Source organism: Lutra lutra, chromosome 4, assembly GCF_902655055.1.
Source record: "Lutra lutra chromosome 4, mLutLut1.2, whole genome shotgun sequence".
Classification (NCBI taxonomy): Eukaryota; Metazoa; Chordata; class Mammalia; order Carnivora; family Mustelidae; genus Lutra; species Lutra lutra.
Window position 1 is genome coordinate 184,824,614 of NC_062281.1, and position 21,498 is coordinate 184,846,111.

The 21,498-nt window shown below is 56.0% G+C and overlaps 1 protein-coding gene across 1 annotated transcript in view; it reads right to left on the bottom strand.

Annotated features, from left to right (window-relative positions):
• The window catches only part of IGSF21 (immunoglobin superfamily member 21), a 234,600-nt gene that overhangs the window by 69,505 nt on the left and 143,597 nt on the right, over window positions 1-21,498 (bottom strand). Inside the window, exon 3 of the mRNA XM_047728755.1 lies at window positions 8,591-8,712. Coding sequence (XP_047584711.1) covers window positions 8,591-8,712 — 122 coding nt within the window. The remainder of the gene's footprint in view (window positions 1-8,590; window positions 8,713-21,498) is intronic.

Sequence of the window (21,498 nt, forward strand, 5' to 3'; positions counted from 1 at the left end):
AGAACAAGAGGAGAACAACATCGACATCCTCGGGTGGGAAGTGAGGGCCCCGGGGAGGTGGGAGCTCAGGACCGGTCTGTGGCGAGTGCGCCCTGCTGGTCTGGGCCGCTGGGGCCTGAGTGTGGGCAGTGGCGGCGTCTGTGTGAGTGGACAATGGCCACTGGCGCAGGAAGAGCAGAGGTGTGATGCACGGAGTGACTGCGGGGGGAGGTGGCTGGGGAGGGGGCAGGTAGGGGTGAGGGGCGGGGGCGCATCCCACTCAGGGCTGTGGAAGCACGTCAGCCTGTCAAGGGGACTGATGCCGCCAGCTAAGCAGCTGGGGCAGCTCCTGGAGTCCCACTTCTAGAGCTGGGACTGGACTGGGCCCTGCTCAGTCCCCCTGGCCAGGGCATCCAGGGGCCGGGAACAGCGGGGCAGTAGCTAGTTTTAACATGGAGACTGACTCTGGCAGCTTCCTACCCAAAGGCACCAAGCGCCTTGGGCTACAGATCCAGTGTGTGTGTGTGTGTGTGTGTGTGTGTGCACGAGCAAGCGCGTGCACACATCCGTCATGTGTGTGTTGGGATGGACACACAAGGTCATATGTCCTTAGTAAGTTACCCGAGTCTCTAGTGCTTGGCCCTGGGCCTGGAACAAACCTGCTTCCAGAGGCCCAGAGACGCAGTCTCGCTTGGTGTGTGAACCCAGGGTTCCCCACGGGCATGCTGTGTGACCTCGGACTGGTGACTGCACCTCTCTGTTCTTCTGTGTCATCAGCTATACAACAGGATTCCATGCATCTGAGATGGTGCTCCATGGGATGGTTGTGAGGGTGAAACCAGATGATGGGTCGGAAACAGTTCCGCTGACTGTCTGAAATGGTAAGTCCACATTTGGATGACCTGCCAGTCGACTGATTCCACAAGCCCTTACTGAGGCCCCGGGCTTCCGTGCTGGGCCCTGGGCCAGGCACTGAGGACTGAGAGGTGAAATAGGGAGGGTCCCTGTCCTGAGAGACAGGCCCAGCGCCGGACACGGGCAGGTCCAGTAACTCCTCCTCCTCCGACTGGTGCTCTGGGCTATCCCGCAGGTGCAGCGGCCTGGGGTTGGGCCCAGTGGGACTCTGGCTCAGAGAGCCACTCTGCGTTTGGGGAAAATGCCAGGGGGCTGGAGGAAGAGCCCTTTGCACCTGGGCCCCTTTGTTCCCTAGTCAAGGCTTCATTTTCCGAGAAGCTCAGCATAGGCCCCCGTGCACACCAGCTGTTCTCTGTCCCCCATAAACTGTGCCAGCGGGGCATGGGGAGGGGGGTGAGTCAGGCTCGGGAACTGGTTGGTGCCTGGGAGGTCACTCTGGACTGGGAGGTCACTCTGGACTGGGAGGTCACTAGCTGGTCAACTATTTTGTCATCTTCAACCCAAACGAGTGTGGCCTCGGGGGCCTTAGGAAAATCGCCTGTTGGCCTCCAGCGGCCAGCAGCAACTAGAATTATCTGAATTATTTGGCCCCAGTCAGCACTTCGGAGCAGGCAGAAGGCGCTGCGTGATCGGATCAACTTTAACTGCAGGACTTTTTTAAAAGACTGATGCCCCAGGCCCCCTCCAGACTCCTTGAATCAAAATTCATCTTGGTGGACTCAGGACTTGATCTTTTTTAAGCCACTGCCAAGGTGATCCTAATGCAGGTGGTCCGGGGACTGACCTAGGGGGTAAGCCCCCCCCCCACCCCCACGCCTGCCAAGGACAATTTGTTGCAACTTGCTGACCAGGCGGAGAGGGGAGCTCCGGGGCGGGACGTTCCCCTAGTGGCCGGAAGGAGAACTGCAGCCTCGCTCCTAAAATCATCCCTGGTTTTGAGACCAGGACCCACTCCCACTTGGGGAGTTCAATTCACATGAGACTAAGAGGCATAATCTGTTCTGAATAATCTTCAGGAAAAGGCTCAAGGTTGTCCTTATAATGTCACTCTGGCTCTTTCACATTCCCAGAGGCTTACTGGGTTCGAGAGAGGAGGGGGGTCTCCAGCGGGTCAAGAACTGGGCATCACCTGGCACATGCCCGAACACGCGAACGGACATGTCTGTGCAAACAGCACGTGCTGTGCGTATTTCAGAGGAAAAGGATGCACGGCTCCTGATAACGTGCAGGAAGACAAGGGAGCTATGTAATTCAGATTGAAACCAACCAGGGTCCGAGGGCACTTGTCTTTGTACTAGGACCGAAGGAGTTTGCCCTGCACCTTCACAAATGAGCCTGCAGGAGGGCCCGGTGACTTTTGAGAGGGAAGCAAGCCTCTTTGGACACAACAGTGAATGCGTCTACTTAAAAACCAGCACAAGGGTGCCTGGGTGGCTCCGTTGGTGAAGTGCCTGGCTCTTGATTTCGACTCAGGTCATGATCTCAGGGTCCTGGGATTGAGCCCCGAATCGGCCTCTCTGCTCAGCTGGGAGCCTGCTTCCTCCTCTCTCTCTGCCTGCCTCTCTGCCTACTTGTGATCTCTCTCTGTCAAATGAATAAAAGGAATCTTTTTAAAAAATAAATTAATAAAATAAAATACATAAGTAGATCTTAAAAATAAATAAAAACCAGCACAGTGTTCCCTCAAACAGATTCTAGGGAACTTGTGCTTCACGGGTTCTGTCTGTCTGCCTACTTAGAGGGGTCCTGCCACTCCTTCCAGAGCCTCCCTCCCTCCACACCTCTGCCCGCGCAGTGCCCTCCGCCTAGAGTATCTGCCCCCTGTGCCTCCTTTTCTGAAACCTTCTTATGCTTCTAGGGCCACTTCAGACGCCACCTTCTCTGTGATTTCCCAGCTCTCTCCAGCTCTGATCCATCACTGCATTATATCGAAGTCTTTCCTAGGACAGCTATCACTTTATTATTCGAATTGTTAGCTATTTATCTCCATGTTTTATCTCCGCTTTCTCTCCCTTCATTCCGCAAATATTTATTGTTCCTGTCTACCCGCGGAGTAGGGTCTGGGGTTACTGAAATGGAAGAGCTAGAGCGGAGCCTGGGAGGAGCTTCTGGGCACGTAGGGGTGGGGGAAGGAAGGAAGGCTTTAAGGTCCGAGGAGGAAGAGGCTGGGGCTGCACCCAGACCACCTCTGGGTGCTGTGCCCGCTCTCTATCCCCCACCCCAGCTCTGGGCCTTGGAGGCAGCAATGGTCAATACGGCCATCAAGGGAATATGTGAGTGGGTGTGTCTCGGAGTAATAAAGGAAGTGGCATTTCTGTTTGCTCCCTCTGTCCTCCAGGCTCTTCCTTCATTCACTTGATTTCCCCCCCCCATCTCCTTCCCCTGATAATTATGAATTAGGGAGGCGTAACTGTGTTCTCCTGTGCTCTGCAAAGGCCCCAGGCTCCTCCCCACTCACCCAGCTGTTCTCCACCTCCAGCCGGGGCTTCTGGGGACAGCGCGTATGTTCATAGGTCATGGCAACCAGACCCGGGACGGACAGCTGGCTCTCCGGCACCCCTTTGCCTCCTGGCCCCTGCTGGCGCCACACTGTGGCCACTCCCTCTCCCAGCTTACTCAGGCTTGGAAACTAAGTCCCAAGGCCAAGGAAGAGACCTGTGTCTCCTTCCCCAGACTCATCTGGGGAGAGCTCTGTCTTCTGCTCCTGGCGCCTCCAACCCACCCTGCACAGGGCAATCAGAGGGAGCTTTGCAAGATATATCACATTAGACCATGACCTTCAGCAGCTTCCAGGACACAGGGCAAAATGCCAGCTTGCTCCCAAAACTCTGGCCACACAGGCCCTCTAATAGCCCCTAGACCATGCCAAGCTTTCTCACCTCAGGACCTTTGCACTTGCTGTGCCCTCTACCTGGAATGCCCTCCCTACCCCAACCCTGCCAATGACTTCTTTTCATCCTGTAGATTGCTGCTGAGATGTCACGTCCTGTAAGAGAACTTGCAGCCACCCCCCACCCTCCCGCTGCACATTCTGTTATTCTTGTCATTCTCTGTCATGTTACCTTGTTCCTTCACACACTTATCACCAACTGTCAATATTTTTCCTTATTCTTTTAAACATATTTTTAGAGTCTGCCTCTCCTCACCCCTTACACTGCAAACCTCACAAGAGCAGGTCTGATTATGTCTTGCTCTCCATTTTATCCCCAGCACTGTCCCTGACATGTAGCAATTGCTCAATTCCTTTGTGATGAATGAAGGATGAAAACGTTGGAGAAGGCGCGTGGGGTGCGGGGGAAGGGAGGCAAACCGCTCCCTCCTACGTTTACCCAGCTGCAGGGAGAGCCAGCCGGTGGGAGAACACCATAGCTTCCGCCGCTAACTCATCCGCCCCGCAAGCATCTACATATTATCTTCAATGTTGTGGGGGTGGGGTGGGGCTGGAGGGACAGTGACGAAGACATCAGAGCCGTTCCCATGTCCATGGGCTTCGAGTCTAGTGGGAACTGCAGACTTTGAACACCTAGTGACAGGGCATGGAGGGGATGGAGGGGAAGTACCCTGGGGTATCTGATCTGGTCTGGGCAGTCACGACTGGCTTCCTGGAAGAGGTGGCGAGCAAGCGGAACCTGAATGGATGAGTAGGGCCTCGCTCAGCAGAGAGAGGTGGGCAAGGTGTGGGAGGGGCAGGAGCACCCTCAACTCTTTGAGTGTAGACTTCCCTCGCTGCCAAATTAGGGCCAGTGAAGCCTGCTGGCTCCAGCTTGGTGTTCCTCGGGACATCCAGAACACATGGAATGGGACAAGGGGCTGACTGCAGAAGACTTTGGGATGTGGGATGTGCTGCATTCTGCAAGGATTCATGAGTTTTGCCCACAAAATCTTCCCCTCTGTGGGGGATCTATCCATCTGCTCGACCCGTTCTTGGCCTGGTGGAACAGGTGCATGAGGGCTGAAGCACAGGCATGGGCGGGCAGGTGTGGAGGACAGCAATGCGCAGGAAGTCAGCAGGTGGAACTGTCACCCCTATCATGCCTCCCCACTCAGGGGGGCCCCAGAGCAGCAGACTTTGTGGCAAGGATTCAGGAGCCAGTGGCTAATTTGCAAAGGCGCCCCAGGGAGCTGGAAAGGGACTGAAGTATAGTGGGGAGGGGAGGAGCCAACATGGGTGCATCACGGAGGTGATCCTGGGGGGAGCCGCTCAGCCTCACTCCCGCTGGGGAGCTCCAGGGCACAGTAGCCATCCATCTGAGTAGTCCCACCCAGGGGGCAGAGCAGCCGGGAGATCCACCCAACATCTCCCATCGGCCGAGGCTGCTCTGGAGATGCCCGTCCTCAGCCACATAGCCCTTGTCCTTACCATGATGGCTCTTTCCAGCCCATGTCCTTACCACGGTTGCCTAACCATGCGGCCAGCACCCCAGCATAGTGGTCTTTCCCTGGAACGGTGCCCTGCTTGCCTCTCATTATACAGCTGCCATCCGAATTCACACCTTTGTGGAATGTGTACTGCAAATTTTACTTATGTCTTGCTTTCTTTGTTTACTGTCTCCCCCCCCCACCCCTCCCCGACGAAAGTTTAATGCCAGGTCTTTTGTGTTCCCCACTGGATCCCCCCAAGACAACTTCCACCATGCCAGGCTTCTAGTAAGTGCTCAGTTAAATATCCTCTGAAGGAAGAAATTACTGTCAGCTCCAAACTAGGAGTTCTGGATTCTGAGGTTCATTCTATAGACATTGGATAGATGGGACCTCTGGGGCACTGGGAGAGGCAGTGACCCACTCAAGGTCATGAACTGGGGTGCCGCACCTGCACCCCCCAGGAGGTAGAAGTCCCATCACCCCCCCCACCGCCATGCCCATCCCTCTGGGAACCCCACCAGCGGGAAGACACGCTTTGGGAGTCCCTGGGCTCCTTTCAGCTGCCTGAGAATTGCTCTCTGCCAGTTCTTAGTGATCTCAGCCTCCTTCTCCCCCTACTTTCCCCAGCTGAGGAGGAAGCGGCTCAGACAGCTGTGGAGCTGGGACTCTCTCTAGTTGAGATGCATTAATTTGTAAATATCTTCATTTATATGTAAATGCGGAGTTCCGCGCCCCGCCGCCAGCCCTAATGGGGCCCAGCAGCCTGGAGACGCAGCCTCCTTTTGCTAGCCAGCTCTCCCTGATCCGATTAGACTCCTTCCTTCCCTTCCGCCGTGGCCTCCTCCAGGCTCCTCTGCTCCGGTGCGCGCTGCACCGGGAGCCCACCCCTGGAGCGGAGGCTGGGAAAGGAAAGGGCACCGGCCACAAGTCAGCACGGCTGTGTGACCCTTGGGCGAACCCCCTCCCTGCCTGGACCTCAGTGTCGTCAGTTTTAAGATGAGCAGGGCAGCATGGTGTAGGCCCAGGACAAGTTGGCCTGGGGTCTGATGCAGTCGGGGTCATTCCAGCCGGGAATCCCGGGGGCGAGTCCAACTTTGACCCTGGCTGTAAACCGGGGCTAGAGAAAACAGTAACATCTGCGCGTGCATTTACAGGGTCTTTTCATGAAGATGAGAAGAGCCAGAAGACACATAAGGGGCCTTTACGCGATCTGGAAAAAGGTGAGGGTGTTTTATGGTGGAAGAAGGAGGGGGTTTTCTGGGTAAGAACAGCAAACATGCATTGCTCAGCGACTGTGGCAGCACTTAAATGTGAATTGACCTGGGGACCTTCACAAGGCTGCCAGGAGCTGCCTACTATTGTCATTCCCTTCTAGAGATCGGGGCAACTCAGGCACAGAGTTACTAGGCCTTGGTGACACTAACGCACGGAGATGGAGGGGTCAGCATTGGAACTCAGGTTCCCGGAACAGAAATCTCATTTTAAATCCCACTATGATGGTGAGAAACCGATCCGATTACGTCTGCTTTGCAGGGCAAGAAATGGACACCAAGAGAGGTCCTCATCCAAGGTCACTCAGTAGGAAGTGGCTGAGCTCTTTCTGAACCAGATCTCCTGGGAGGGTCCCAGGGTTGGGCTCTGGGGGCTCCACGGAGCACGAGAGGCTGGGAAGGGCTGGTCTGGGGCTCTAGGGCTTCCTTCCTGGCCAAGGACTCCAGTGGAGGGCGGGAGATGATGGCATAGGCTGGCGGGGGGGGGGGGGGGGGCGTTGCTTCTCAGAGACCAGGGTAACCCTGTGGGGGTGGGGTGGAGGCAGGTGGTGGGGTTCTGGGAAGCAGTGGGGGAGTGGGGGGGGGGATCTGAGTGCTCACCTCCCCAGAACCATCTGTGGCTCCCGGGACAGTTATCTGCTTCCCAAGATGAGGTTTTCATCTTGATTGTAACTGGCTGGTCTTAGGTGTGCTTTAATATTTTAAGGCGCCCCAAATCCTTTTTGGAAGCAGGTACAGGGGAAATCATGGACATGAATCGAGGCATCTGTGCGGCCGTTTGCTTGCATTTCCCCCATCCCCTGGCGCCCACATGCTCACCAGATTCCCCCAACAAGGGCTGGTTCTCAGCTCCTGGCACAAATCCCAGAGAGGAGGGGAACAAAGAAAGGTCCTCCAGGGGAGCACCACCTTCCCTCTTACAAAGTGTGCAGGGAAGGATCACCTGCCAGATTTCTTACGCCGGGCTGGGCGAGCCCTGTGCAAACTTCCCACCCAGTTTTCTAATTTTATCCAGGGAGGCCTGGGGTCCTAAGGGCTGAGGAGCATACCCAGGATCAGTGTGCAAATTTCACTGAGTACCTACTCTACGCCCAGCCTGCAGACCGCTGCTTTTTGTCTGGACACCAGACAAAGCATTCAGCTGTGTCGCGTGGAAAAACGCACACACGTGTGTCTGTGTGCAAGACTGTGCACGTTCAGTGCCCGTGTGAAGCTACTTGTCATGGATGTAGTGAGGCTCCCCACTCCGTGTCTCATGGAGGGGCGGCACTAGAGGGCCGGCAGCCACCTGGCTTCGGGGGACAGTCGCTCTGCTAGGGCGAGAGGCCATCTAAACAAGGTGTCTCACGGGAGGGCATGCTTGAGCTGGGCTCTGAAGACCGAGGAGGGGATCAGCAGGTCCCCGGAAGGAGAGCCGCACTCTGGCACGTGAGCGGCAAGGGCAAAAACAGGATTGGGGCCTTTTAGAGAGCACACAAGGAGGGCCGGGAATGGGATCTGCGGCTACCTTAGAGTCTTCTAGAAAAGGGGTGGGGTAAACGTGTCAAGTGTCTCCATCCCTGAGGACTCTTTCCTCCCATCCTGCTGCCTCGTCTGACCCGGATCCAGCTGTTTAGGGTCTGGCTGCCTTGCTGGGCGGGGGCCCGCGGAGACGGGAGAGCGTGTTGTCCACGCTGCTGAGCCAGGCAGAACGGGCTGACATCCCAGCTCTGTCCCTGCGGCTGCAGGACGTGGGGCACGCTTCTCACCTCTCTGGACCTCAGTGTCCCCGCTTGGAAACTGGGTTTGGGCAACTCACCTCGCAGGGCTGTGGGAAAAGCTGGCTTTGTGGGGCTGGGGGTGGGGCACGCAATGTGGAGGGTCTGCTGCCTGGGGCAGAGCTGCGACTCAACCCGTCCCTGCTCCTCCTTCCAGGGGAGGCCCCTCAAGGCACTGGGTTCCCCTCTGCAGCACAGCCCTCCGCCCCGTGGTTGGGGGGAATGACCGTGAGAACTCCCAAGAGCATCACAGGGCATACGATGGGAAAGGGCTGGAGAAGTGGCCCCCGGCGCCCGGCCCCTCACCTCACGGTGGACTGGTACACCAGGTCCTCTCTCTTGCGGTAGTTCTCCATGTGCGAGTAGTTGGTGGAGAACATGGCATCAAAGGTAAAGATCTTCTGTTTGATGGTGCCGCCGTCTGTCACCTGCAACAGAGCACAGAGGCAGCTGCGGGGAGCGCTCAGCCAGCCCCTCCCCTCTGCTCCAGAAAGCACGCACGGGGGTTGGGGGACACTGGGAGACTCAGAGGCCAGTACGACCGACCGCACCCCTGTGCCCTGGGGAGACCTCTAGGGGACATGTCACTGCCTCCATTAGAACCCTCCCAGGTTATCCCAACTCTACTGATGTGTAAACTGAGGCTCTGGAGGGAAGTGACTTCCTGAGGACCTATGCCAGGAAGGAGCAGAAGGAGCTTCTGACCCAGAAGCAGCAATAGTTTCTGGGAAATTCTGTCAGGGGTAGGCCCAGAATGCAGCCCCCATCTGGGGATAGGGTCGTCACAGAGGGCTTCCTGGAGGAAGCGAGGTCTAAGTTGCCTTCTGAAGGAAGAGCAGGAGGCAACCTGGCAAAAGGTGGGAGTGCAGGAGGCAGCGGAGAGGAGACAGCAGGAGCAAAGGTCCTGTGGTAGGAAAGAGCAGGTACGCTCCAGGCAAGAAGATTGTGTTCGGAGTGCCCAGGGGCAGAAAGACAATGGTGAGAAACCAAGAGCTGCCAGTTCCTGGAGGGCCTGGGAGGCAGGGGAGTGCACTTGCCCCTGAAGGCAATGCGGTAGAGGTCACCTTGGACATGATTTAGGGTGAGGCCTGTCTGGAGGCAGGGGGCCCTTGAGGAGACTAGGGAGCACTCAAGCCAGCGACCTGGGGATAGAGCCCCCTGGACCACACGGGGGGTCACCGTCCTCATCCTCAAAGGCTGTCCTGGGGACAAGCCAGCAAGGAGGACGGGAGGTCCCCCCCCTGCCCCTATGAGCACGGAAACCCAGAGGAGTCCGGGGGGAGGGGAACCCTAAGAGGTGACGATAAAGCCTGCGCAGAAAGACGAAGGCTGCTCCGGCACCCAGCTGTTTGCGGCTGATTAAAACTCGGACCCAAGTGTCCGGCGCTCCTGCTCACGGTCGCCCGCCGCCTCCCCACGCCCCACGCTGCCTGCAGCTAATGAAAGTGTTACTCCACAAAGCAGCAAGGTATGTGTTGTCACTGTTTCAATTATTTATCTGTTTACTCGGCTGCAGTTTTCCCTACAGTTTTCCGCCTGCGTCAGCAACTCTATTATAGACCCGGAGCTTGCCGCCTCTCGCGGCTCAGCTGGGCTCCACGCTAACAGCCTGCAACCCAGGAGGCTCATGCCTGGGCCTGGAGAAGTGGAATTAACTCCCTGCAGCTCTGGTGGTGGAGGCAGGGGGGCCGGCTGGGAGGGCGGTGGCCCGGGGGGCTTTCTCCAAGGCGCTGGGTGCAGCTACGGTGGGGGCGGGGCATGCTGAAAAGATCTGCAGCCTTCGAGGACGGGGCCCGGGGGGCAGCCCGGCTCCTCTGGGCACCTCTGGACCCAAGCTGACTTGAACCATATCTGTCTGGCCTATGTAGCCTTTTTTTGGTGGCTGGTTTAGGGGACACAGGTTCGATGCAATCCGGTGAGCATTTATTGAGCGCCAACTATGTGCCAGGCACCGGCCCACATCAGTATGTGTCACCTCTCCCCAACCCCCCCACCCCGGTCTGCAAGCTCATAAGGAGTGAAGAGGCCCCTAACCGTCCCAAGGGGGCCCCAGGGAACCCCGGAGACAGGGTTAGAAGGGTGATAAGCTCCAGGACCCTGTGTGGGAAGATGAGCAGTGGGACTGACTCCCCACAGCATGGTTTCTCCTTACCCCTCCCTAAGCTCATGCCCCTCTGACACCTCTGGGCTTCTCTTCAGCTCGTCCTCTTCACTCGTGTCCCCTGTGGGGCTGTGTGCTCTCAGCTCGCCTCCTCTGCACCACGAGCCCAGCTGCCCAGAGAGGGGATGCCAAGACCGGGGGACGAGGGAGGAAGAGGAGCAAGTACCTTCAAACCAGGGCCTTCAGCGGGGGGATGGGGGTATGATTTTGCCCACGCCCTGTCTTTGTGACATCTTTGGTGTCACAGCCTGGCAGGACGGCGGTTTGGTGCAGACGTCTGGGGGCAGAGAGCAGGAATGCCGTCACCATCCCAAAAGGTGCAAGATCACCCCGAAGAATTATCTGGCCCCAGACGAGAAAGGTGCCATCGTTTTGTGCGGACCTCCTATGCCCCTGGGGAGTGAGTGCAATGAACAGCAGCTTGCCCATTTTGCAGAGGAAGAAACGGTGGCTTAGGGAGGATAGGAGATTTAGCTGAGGGCACGTGTGGGGGTTCCTGGTGAGGCTCTGGCTCCCATGGTGGGGCTGCCCTCCAGCCCGCAAGCCCTGCCGGGCAGGCGGGACCCCCCAGTTGCTGAAGACAGAGCAGCTGCTCTTGGTGTCCCCACCGCCCCCCAAGCAGGCGGCTCCTTTGCAGGAGGACACCGGGAGGCCTGCGGAGTCTTGAAGAACGTTCTCCCCGAGTCGTAAAAGTGGAAGGCGTCCTGCCCGTGTGACTTGCAGCCTTGCCTCCTTCAGGAACTGCTTTTTTATCTCCTAAAATGCGGCAGCCCTTATCGTCCCAATCTCAAATTTCACTCCATTTTTTTTATTATACAAAGGAGAAAAAAATCTGTCAGTAAAACTGTCTCCTCAAATTTATTCGCCGGGACCGAAGATTTTATTACTAGGAAAATACAGCTGCACCCCACACGTCCACACATACCCGCACACCCCAGATAAAGCACCGAGGCATGATCTGAGTCGTAAATCACCGTTTCCGGCTGAGGGACGGGGGGAGTTTCAAGGACGCACCTAGTTTTCCTTTGGTTTTATTTACATCTTTTTTCCTGGGGCCGAGTCTGGGGCCTCCCAGTCAGCTTAGAAGTAAATTACTCCTTCCCGTTACCCAGGACCAGGACGGGCACTTCGGTTGCCCAGCTATGAGAGCCCAGCTGCTGGCTCTCAGCCCTCCCTTGCTCCCTGGGCCTCAGGGAGGGTTCTGGAAAGAAAGGGATAGCCTTGGAATGCACACTAAGGTCCCAGGCCCGTGGGCGAGGGGCTATTTGCAACGATGTTATTCTCTAGTTCTTGGTGGTGGCAGCCCCTGGGTTGAGGGAGGAGGGCTGTCACAGGCTGTGGGGCAGTGGATATGGTGAGCCAAACCTTCTCTTGAATTCTGGAAACACTGCCCCAGATCTAAGACCTGCAAGTCCCCGGGAGAAGAGGAGCCAAATTGTGGGCCTGACGATTGAGCCTGGTGGGGATGCCCAGACCCGTAGGTCACTGGGAGACCAGAGCCAGGGAAAGCCTGGCTGTAGCCGCAGATATTTGCCAAGTATTATCTGACACCACGGAGGAGGCAAAGATTCTTGTGGGGGTTGGGGTGATCACAGAAGGCCTCCAGGTGGAGGTGGGCCCCTTCTGAGAGTGCTTAGTCCCAGGCTGGTGCAGAGACTCTGAAGCAAGCCGCAAGGCTGATTTTCTCCACCCCCAGGAGAGTTCTTGACTCTGTTACGAAGTAATTTGGTGCACTTCACTTCTCCAAGCCTCTCCTCTCTCCTCCGTAAAGTGGGATATAATGCGACCCACCTCTGAACCTCTCTCGAGGATTAAATGAGATAAGGTTTGTAACAGCACCCGATGGGTGGGGAAGCGCTCAGTAGGGACAACTATTTCTATGCATATTAACAGTTTTCTTGGCCATCCCTTCCTCTGGGTCCCTTGCCACCCTCTCTAGGGCTGGAGCTGGAAGGTAGAATAGCTCTTACTGGAAAGCCAGAGGATGTAGAATGTCCATAAGTGGAAGAAGGGGGCCCGCCTGGCAAGGGAGGACTGGAGGGCTGGTGGAAGGAGAGGGAGTAGAGAGCGGGGCACAGGGCCTGGCTCGAAGTCAGTAGAGCCCAACAGGGAGGGAGCCGATGGACGCTTTGAGCCAGTACCTGGAAGCAGGCTGGTCCCAGGAGCTCCGAGATGCTCCCCTGGTGCCACAGTGACATGAAGTCACGTGACAAAAAATCACGGCGCGCCGAGGATGGCGAGGCTGCCAGGAGCGGATGAGATGCTGTCCTGGAAAGCCAAGGCCCGAGAAAGTGTGGGTTCTCCCTCCCCAGAGGGAGAGGAGCCCGTGCATTCATTCACTCACACAACAGGTTTTTACTGAATCCATAAATAGGTCCTCGAACATGAGCTACTCCTCGAACATAACCTCTATGAGGGCAAGGTCTTCAACTGTCCTGTTCATCGCTCTGTCCCCACACCTGTGTCTTGCAGATAAAGCCAACCGAGGCCAAGAGAGAGGCGAGTGAACTGCCCAGGTCACGAGGGCAGGAAGTGGGGGAAGCCGAGCCCTTCACACAAATTAGTTGAAAAGAGCCCAGTGGGGTATCCATTCTGAGGTCGAGGAGATGGGCATGCCCAACGTGGGGACAACCGCAGAAGCCTGGGGCTCACACAGCCCTGCAGAGTCAGGTGCCTGCTCTGCCACTCCTGGGTTAAGCCGTGGGACCTTGGAGAGGTCCCTGTGCCTCGGCCTTCTCATCTGTAAAATGGGAGCCCTCACAGCTCCCTGTAAGGCGCTCATGTGAGGACACAGCACACACGGTGACAGGCTTGGCGCCCCTGGAGGCTGGCTCGACAGCCGTTGGCGGTGACAGCGATCGAAATCGGAACAGCCGGCATTCCCGTGCTGCTGGCCATGTGCTGTCTGCAAACCGGAACTCAGGTAATTATAAGGAAGCATTCAATGCATATTAGCTGTTACTATTTGTTTTTACTTGGGTCCAAAGCAGAGCAGTTGGTCGGGGTGGGCAGACTCCGGCAAAGGTAGCAGCACAGAGTAAGTGTTGGAGAATGCAGGACTCTCCCCACCCCAACCCCCCGTACCGACAGCATCTCAACCATGATGTCCCAGCCTGGAAGGGATGGAGGAAGTAGAGACCCAGGTTCTGCATCCCACAGGCTGGCCTCTGCACTGCTCCCCTCCCTGGGCCTCGGTTTCCCTAAATGCTCAATGAGAAGCTATGGGGTGGGGTGACCTCAGAGGACCATTTCTACTTTGAATGCCCAAATGCTCTCCTTTGAGAACAGCGAGCAGACCACAGCTACTCCCGCGCTGGCCTTGCTTACAGGGGCCCACAGACCCCGAGGCGGTGGACCCTGTCCCGAGGCCCTGGCTGCCCGCCCCCCCCACCACCGCCACCACCAGCAAATCTGGCCTAAGCCGGGCTGGGTTGATTTTCCAGCGAAGGAATCAACGCGTGGCGAACAACACAGTCCAGCCAGTGGAACGTCCGGGCAGGCCGGGGATTTTCATTTGAGACAAATGTCTCCAACTCCACCTACACACCATCGTTCCTGGGTGCCATCATCCAGAAGAGAGAGAGGAGGAAAAAAAAAAAGAAAGGGGGGAAAAATCACCTCCTCCACCCCCAGCCTCCTTCTCTTTGTGTTCCACAAAACCAATTACAGGTTGGAAATAGCTGTAATAAACTTGATATCCCACTTATGAGCCAATCCCGCCGCGGCCCGAAAGTGTAATAGTGGCAGGAGTGAAAACCGCTGGTGTATTTTGCCGGAGCTGTTTAAATTGCTTGCCTACATTATCCAGGCTCCTCTCCAGCCGGGAAGGAATTTGCTCTCCTGGAAATGGAGCAGCTGAGGTCTCTGTGGCTGGGCAGCGAGAGGGGGGCGGTACAAGGAGGGTTTTAATGAACTGATTAGACATGGGAGAGGGGACAGCATCTGGGCTCTCAGAGTCAGGCGGCTGGGGTTCGAATCCCAGCACGGGCAGCTTACAGGCATCACCCCTGCCGGAAGTCGGGCAAGAACCATACAGCCCTGCAGGGCTGTTGTTGGGAGGGAGGGAAGGGGAAGGGACATTTAATTGGACCATGCAAGTGGCCGCGCCAGCTGGAGTGCTGCGCCCAGCATGAGTCTCCGGTCTCGGCTCTGCGGGGGGCACTGTCACTGCCTGGCCTGAGCCCATTTCCTCATCTGTAAAATGAGGGATGTTAACTGAACTTGTGTCCCAGAGTTGTTAGAAACACTCAAAGGAAGGAATGTATGTGAAAGCATCTCACAGAACGTGAATTTACTGCTCCGTTTCTAGTACCGTGGGAGATGATGAGCATTCTAGAAACTTCCACCGCGAAACCATCATCTAGAAGCCCCCTCCCACCTCACTTAGCTCCCCATGCAAAGGGGGCAGCGGTTCAACTGGCATTCCTAATGGGCTGACTTAGATCAAGTTTGCCACGGAGTAGAGCTCAGGCCAGGGAGCGTGTGAGCGTCCTTTTACTGACAGAGCCGCACCTCACTCGGGAGCACAGCTGTGAACACAACACGTGTGACAGTGATGAAACGAGACCACCTCTTCGGGTGGTGGTTCTGACTCCTCCAGCAGAACCTTAGCTCAGGGGGCCTCGGACTACATCTCATTCCAAGTGGACCCCAACTCTCTCAGAGCACTGTTTAGCATGCAGGGGACTCTTGGTCACTGTTTTTATAGAAATGAATAGTGTTTTTATAGGTGCAAAACCTGGGGCCAGGGAAGGGCTGCCACTCGTCCAGGCTGCCCAGCTGGTAAATGGAGCAGCGGAGATTCGAACCTGGGTCTGATTCCAAAGTCCAGATAGGAAGTGATCCAGAAGGCAGAGTCGGACGGAGTGTTGGGTGGGGGGCATGGAAGGGAAGGGGATCTAGGCAGAGAGAAAGGTGGGCAGAGGCACAAAGCAAAGGGCCACCTGCTCAGGGAGGAGGGGCCAGGAGGCAGCCTCCCCATGGCCTGCTGTGCAGGGCAGGGGCACAGGGCTCCTGGCTTCTTAGTTGCCATGGTGACCTAGGGCCACTCAGCCCTGTCTACCTGCTCTCCACCTCCCCCTGGGGCATGGGGGAGGAGGATGCCAGATTCCAAAGGACAGAAGGGAGGGACATCACCAAGGCCAGTGCCACCTAGGTCTCTGGATGGCCAAATTCCAGTCCCACTCTGTCTCCCTTGTGAGTCCTGGCTTCTGGTGGGGCCGGGCTGGGGGTAATTAGCTTCCCCCGTGTGTGTGGCAGATCCGGTTTTGACAGAGACAGCTGGTGTCATAAATTGCTCTGTGTCTCATCTGGTTACAGTGTGATGGCAGACAGCAGCTCGGGGATGGGGGGTGGGGCGGGCAGGGGGCTGGGGCGCCAGGGAGCATGGCAGGCAGGAGAGCGGCTGCTGGCTTTGTGGGCCCACATGTGGGCAGGTGCATATGCGAGTTTGTGTGTGTGTGTGTGTGTGTGTGTGCAACTAGTGTGGGCAGAGCCGCAGGGTCCCTGGAGCTGCTGGAGGCCAGCTTACGAAGGTGAGCACTGGGGTGAATGAGATAGCCTGTGGTCTGGGGGCGTGGGTGTGTATGTGTGTCCGCAGGGGTGAGTATATGAATCTGTTTCTGCTGCATACAAGGATGGGTGTGTGCGTGTGTGTGTGCATGTGTGTAAAGCAGAGTAATGGTGAGAATGTTCGCTGTAGCTCTAAATGTCTGGGAAAGAACAGGAGGGCTTGTGTGTCGGTGTGTGAATTCATGGTGTGTGTGCACTTGTGTGTGCGGGAACAATGCCTACCTCCATCCACAGCATAAGTCCGGTTTAAACACCCTGTTCCCTGCCCTGCCCAGGGGGATGGAGGATGTCAGTGAGGGTGCGTGTGTGCGGTGGGTATGTTTCTGAGAAATGCCAAGCCAGGAGACACCATCATACCAACCCATCACACCAACCCAGGCCCGTGCAGTCTCCCAGCCCCACCTGCCAGGTGTGAAGCCACAGGTCAGAGCCCAACCACCTGAGCCCTCCCAGCCCCGCCAGACACAGGCTGCTCCGAGACCTCCCTCCCCAACCCCCTGTGCATATCCCGAAACCCACACTACGGGGCTAACAGCCAAGAAGCAGGGCAGACAGGGAGGACCCGGGTACATGTTAGATGCTCAAAATTCTGAGCACAGCAAAATCACCGGGCCGGAGGGGAGGAGGGTTAGAAAATGTCAATTTCTTTGAAAGCCCACCCGGGAGGTTCAAATTCTGTGAGTCTTGGGTGGCATCTGGATTTTGCATTTTTAAAAGAGCCCCATTGGGTCAGTTGGATGCAGGGGTTGGGGACCACAGGAGGAACCCTCTGGCGTCATCCCCTGGGACCCTCCCCGCAACGAGGGCCCCTTTGCTGTTTTCCCAGGTGGCTCTCAACTGCCAGACCCTTGGTGCCCTGGGAGCAGGAGGGACCCTCGACTGGCCCAACTAGACTCCTTACTTTATAGAAGGCTAACCTGAGTTCAATGGGGAGAGAGACACGCCTAGGGTCCCACAGGAAGCAGGTGGCAGGGCCAGGGGAGCCAAACCCTTGGCTTTGAGGAGCCTCCTGCACTCATGCGTTTGGTACTTGGAATCCAGACCCCAGAGAGCAAGGGTCCCCACTGAGTGCTGTGTGGCTGGGGTACTGGGGATGTTCTTATCAGGGGGTCATAGCCTGCTCCCCGCTGCCTCCTGGGAAAGAGCCACAGCATCAGAGGTGGGCTCCGGGGTCACGCGGATGGCCTCCTTCCCAGGACAGCTCATGCCCTCCCCTGCTGTGTTCCGGAGGATGGTGCGGGGACGGAGGACGGAAAAGTGACTTTGCCCCATTTCTCTCTCCCTGAAGGCCCCCTCCCCCCCTGCCCTCAGCCTTCCACTCCTCATCTGTTCATTGGCCTGTTTGCTCATTCAGCAGCTCCCAGGGGTCAGGCCTGTGGACAGAGGGTGGCATCGGACATGGGCTCTGTCCTTAAGGGGCTCACAGAAAGGGCAGGGGCACCAGAGAGAGAAACAGCAGCTCCCGTGCTCGCCCACCGTGGCTGCCTGGTGAGCAGTGAGCTGTGCCTCGGAGGACGGGGAGAGTCTGCAGGGCAGACGAGAGAAGCAGGACATTGAGTCCTGGAGACAGCCAGGCATCGGCCCCTCAGAAGGCGCGGGGCAGGTGAAGAGTGAGCCAGAGTGCAGGGTGGGTTCTGCGGGCCGCGGTGGCGGCACAGAGACTCAGAGCCCCGCGGGGAGGCAGGATGGTGGGCGCGTCATGCTTCACACACATGGAGTCGGGGTTCGGTGCCGGCAGTCAAGTCCCCAGGTCCAAATCTCATCCAAGTACTTTCTCATCTTCCTGCCTCCGTTGTCTCTTTTATGAACCGAGGATGAACAGTAGGGCCCCCTCATCGGCGGCTGGAGGAGGAACTGAATTTTCCCAGGTACTTGAAAGGTGGCTAGCATAGAGTCAATGCTACAATCACGCATTAGCTTATTGGTTCTAAGTGTAAGGACCTAGTTAGCCAGAGCGACTCCATCTTGGTTAAAAGCCATTTTGTTGTTTGTGCAGTAAAACTTAAACTGACCTCCCCCCCCCACCCCCACCGAGAAACTTATTTAGAAGCAACTCTGGGAAACCAGTAAAATATGGTCGGCCAGTTCCTAATAACAGAGCCCCAGAATACAAGGCCAGGGCGGCCAGTTCCTGATAACAGAGCCCAGAATATAAGAACGAGTCGGGCCAGGTGGAGACATCCAACCAGTAAAAAGCACACATATCGTCTCCCTAACCACCAAAGAATGTAAACCCAGCCTTCTGGGCGCCAAACTTGAGCACCAATTCTGATCAGAGTAATAGGTTAGTTCAAACAGCTACTGTAGGGTAAATTGTAATTCAATTGGCCACCTGCGTGTGGCCTAACATGACTATGCAATGTTACAATGTCATTGGCCACCTACGTGTGGCCAGGCTTTTGCTCTATAAAAGTTAGTCTGTGAGGCTGGGAGGGGTCGCTCTCTTCGGAGGCGGCCCTGGCCAGTCATTCTGACTTCTAATGCGTAGCATAGAATAGAGCTTTGCATAACTCTCACCTTGTCTCAATCTCGTTCCCCTGGCGGATCAGTCTAACTTCTAATACTTATCATAAAATAAAGCTTTAAATAACTTTCACTTTGTCTCGGTCTCGTTTCGTTTAATAACGGACCTAACAGTAAGATGCTTAGCACGGTGGATATTACGGAGTAGGTATTACCATTGATATGATTTTCTGGGGCGGGGGGATAGGGAGCCATTGAAGGCCTTGAGCAGGGGAGAGGCAGTTCCCATCGGGGTCAGAAAGACCCCTTAGTGGGAACACCAGGGTGCTGCCCTATTGCAGGGTGGGCAACAGATCCGGGGCAAGCCAGTCTGCACTTGCAAAGAGGCCGTTAGCACAAAGAGAACAGACCATTTTCCCAGACCCATTCGCAGGGTTCCAACTTGATTTTCGGGTGCCACGAGCCAGAGGTTCGGGTGTGTGTTGGGGTGTGGGCATCAGCTGAGTCCTCTCTGCTCCCCATGTCTGTGTATCTGTGTGGGAAGCTCTGGCCCCCAGCCCCTGCCGGTGACACCCCCATGATGTACCTCAATGGCTATGCTCAGCACTCCGTGCTCATGCCGTCCCCGGGGCTGCCTGCCCCACCCACACCAGCGACTGTGCAGCATGGCAAGCAAATCGCTTCAATGGCTGCTAGTCCAGGGGTACGTGCCTGAAGTGGCTAAGCCCTCTGGTATTGGGTCGCAGAAGCTCCCAAGAAGCTGTGTTCCACTCCTGGGGACCTGCTGGGCCGCATTCAGCACCTGGGTGTTTCTTATCACCATTGCTTTAGGCTTATTGTTTCTTGGCAATCGCTCTCAAACAACAGAACTGTTACAAATAAAGACTCTGATCTAGGTCAAGCTTTAATCATTATGCTTAAGAATTCTTCGAGGTCTTTTGGGGAAATTTTAGACGCCTTACAAAAGTTAGAACTAGGAAGACTTACAAGAAATAGGAATAAGAGATCCATACAAAGTGAGACTAAAAGTAAACACGATAAGGATGAAGATTATTATAAACATTTAGGATTAAGAGTACGTCGGGGAAAATCACACATTGCAAGTAAAGATTGAGGGAAAATGGTGGACGCCTGGCACGTATAAAGGTCCTTATAAATTGCAACCCACTGATGCACTACTTCCTTACACAGGAATATATGATTCAAGCCTCACGCGGTGGGTTACTCATAAGGGAAGGAAAGTAAAATATAGTTCCCTAAATAGATGGGAGCAACTCAGGAGAAGTCGACCCCCATGGTGTGTGTTAAGTGACGAAGAAAGGTGGCAATTGCGTTGGTGGATGTATCAATACCTTGCTGTAGGATCATTTGACCAAGATTATAAATATCATATACAATGGGAAAAATGGAACAAAGATACAATTAAGCAATATCTGTTAGCAAGGTTCGGCGCACCCACTGAAGGGACTAAATAGACAATAGGAAACTAGTCAGAACCGCATGTCTAGCAAGTATAACCTCAGGCTAAAAGGTCATTACGCAGTTCTGTTGAATGGCTATTGTTTAGGCTAACTTTAAGCTAATACGTAACCAAATGTTAGGCTATTCTGAGTAAGATACACATCATATTTGATCCTGTGCCAATGTTCCATGTACAATGCATATAAAAACTGATACTCACCGCAATAAATCGCAGCAGCTGATACACACCTTGAGTGTGCCTCTCTGTCTGTCGCGCCGAATCCACCCCATACCTGCTTATCCAAGGACCCCCCCGCAGACTCACCGCTGACAGTCCGCGGCAGCTGCCGATCAGCGGGAACACCTGCGGGCCGGTCATGAGCACGGGTGCCAGCCTGTGCTCATCTGGCTGACCACTGCCAACAGGAGGGCTGCCAGTCCTCAGGGAGGGCCCTCGCTGTGCCAGTCTGCTAGCTGTCCACACTCTGCAGACACTGCCGACAGCCCGGCCTGTGCCAACATGATCAGCCACCGGTGGAGCTGTGGACGTGGCCGCTCTGCTGCCCGTGCCAGCCTCCCACCTGCTGAATGAGAGGCGGAGCACACCTGCGAACACGGCTGGGCTGGCGGATCCTGCCCACTGTAATTAGCACATGGACTTGGAGGCAGTCCGGCCCAGCAGAGCCTGTCTGTCCGTCTGCAGCCGCCTGCTCCAACCCAGTGGCTTGCTAGAGAGAAAGAGCACTGTGCTGGGAGCCCTGAGAGCCGGTGCCCATCTCTGCTCACTAACTGGCAGTGGAGGCTGCTGACGTGCTTTCTCTCTGAGCCTCCATTTCCTCATCTGTGAATGGGGTGGAGACGGCCGATCTCTCCTCCCTGCTCGCTTCCCGTACTCCTGTGCAGGTGGTGCTCGCTGGCAAATGCTGGGTGGCCGAATTCTGCCCTCGAACGGTCACACTAGGGTTTTTCCAGAGATGTTCCCTTATCCCTTCTCTCAGCAAAGACACGCGTGTCCCTACTATGAGTTCAGGGCTGTTTTAGGTGCAGCGGGTGAGGCCACGAACAGCACAGAGTCCCTCTTCTGCTGGAATTCACAGACAATGAAGACATGTGCAGACAATTAAAGGAGAGTATGGACAGAAGGGTGGGGATCACAGTGCCTCGGTGGCCTGTCTCAGGAGACCACATTTAAGCTGACGTTCCAATGAGGCACGTTAGTCTTGCTTGGGAAGAAGCCGGTTGCTTCCCACCACTCCCTAGGAAGTCCTCTTTGTTCAACACTTCTGAGTTCTCATTTGTTCTCATTTAATCCCTGAGACACCCCTCTGGGCAGGGCTGCCTGCGTTTTTCAGAAGGGAGTACAGAGGCTCAGGGGGGTGAATGGGCTTGCCAGCATGCCCACAGTCCAGATCCAGCTTGGAAAATACAATCCTCTTTCTACGGCATCTTTATAACTACGTTCACCTTCCCGAAAACCAGTTTTAGCGTCTGTGACAGATTGAGTGACCTTACACAAGCCACTGGGGTCCTACTCCCCGGCTTGGTCCTATAGCTTCAT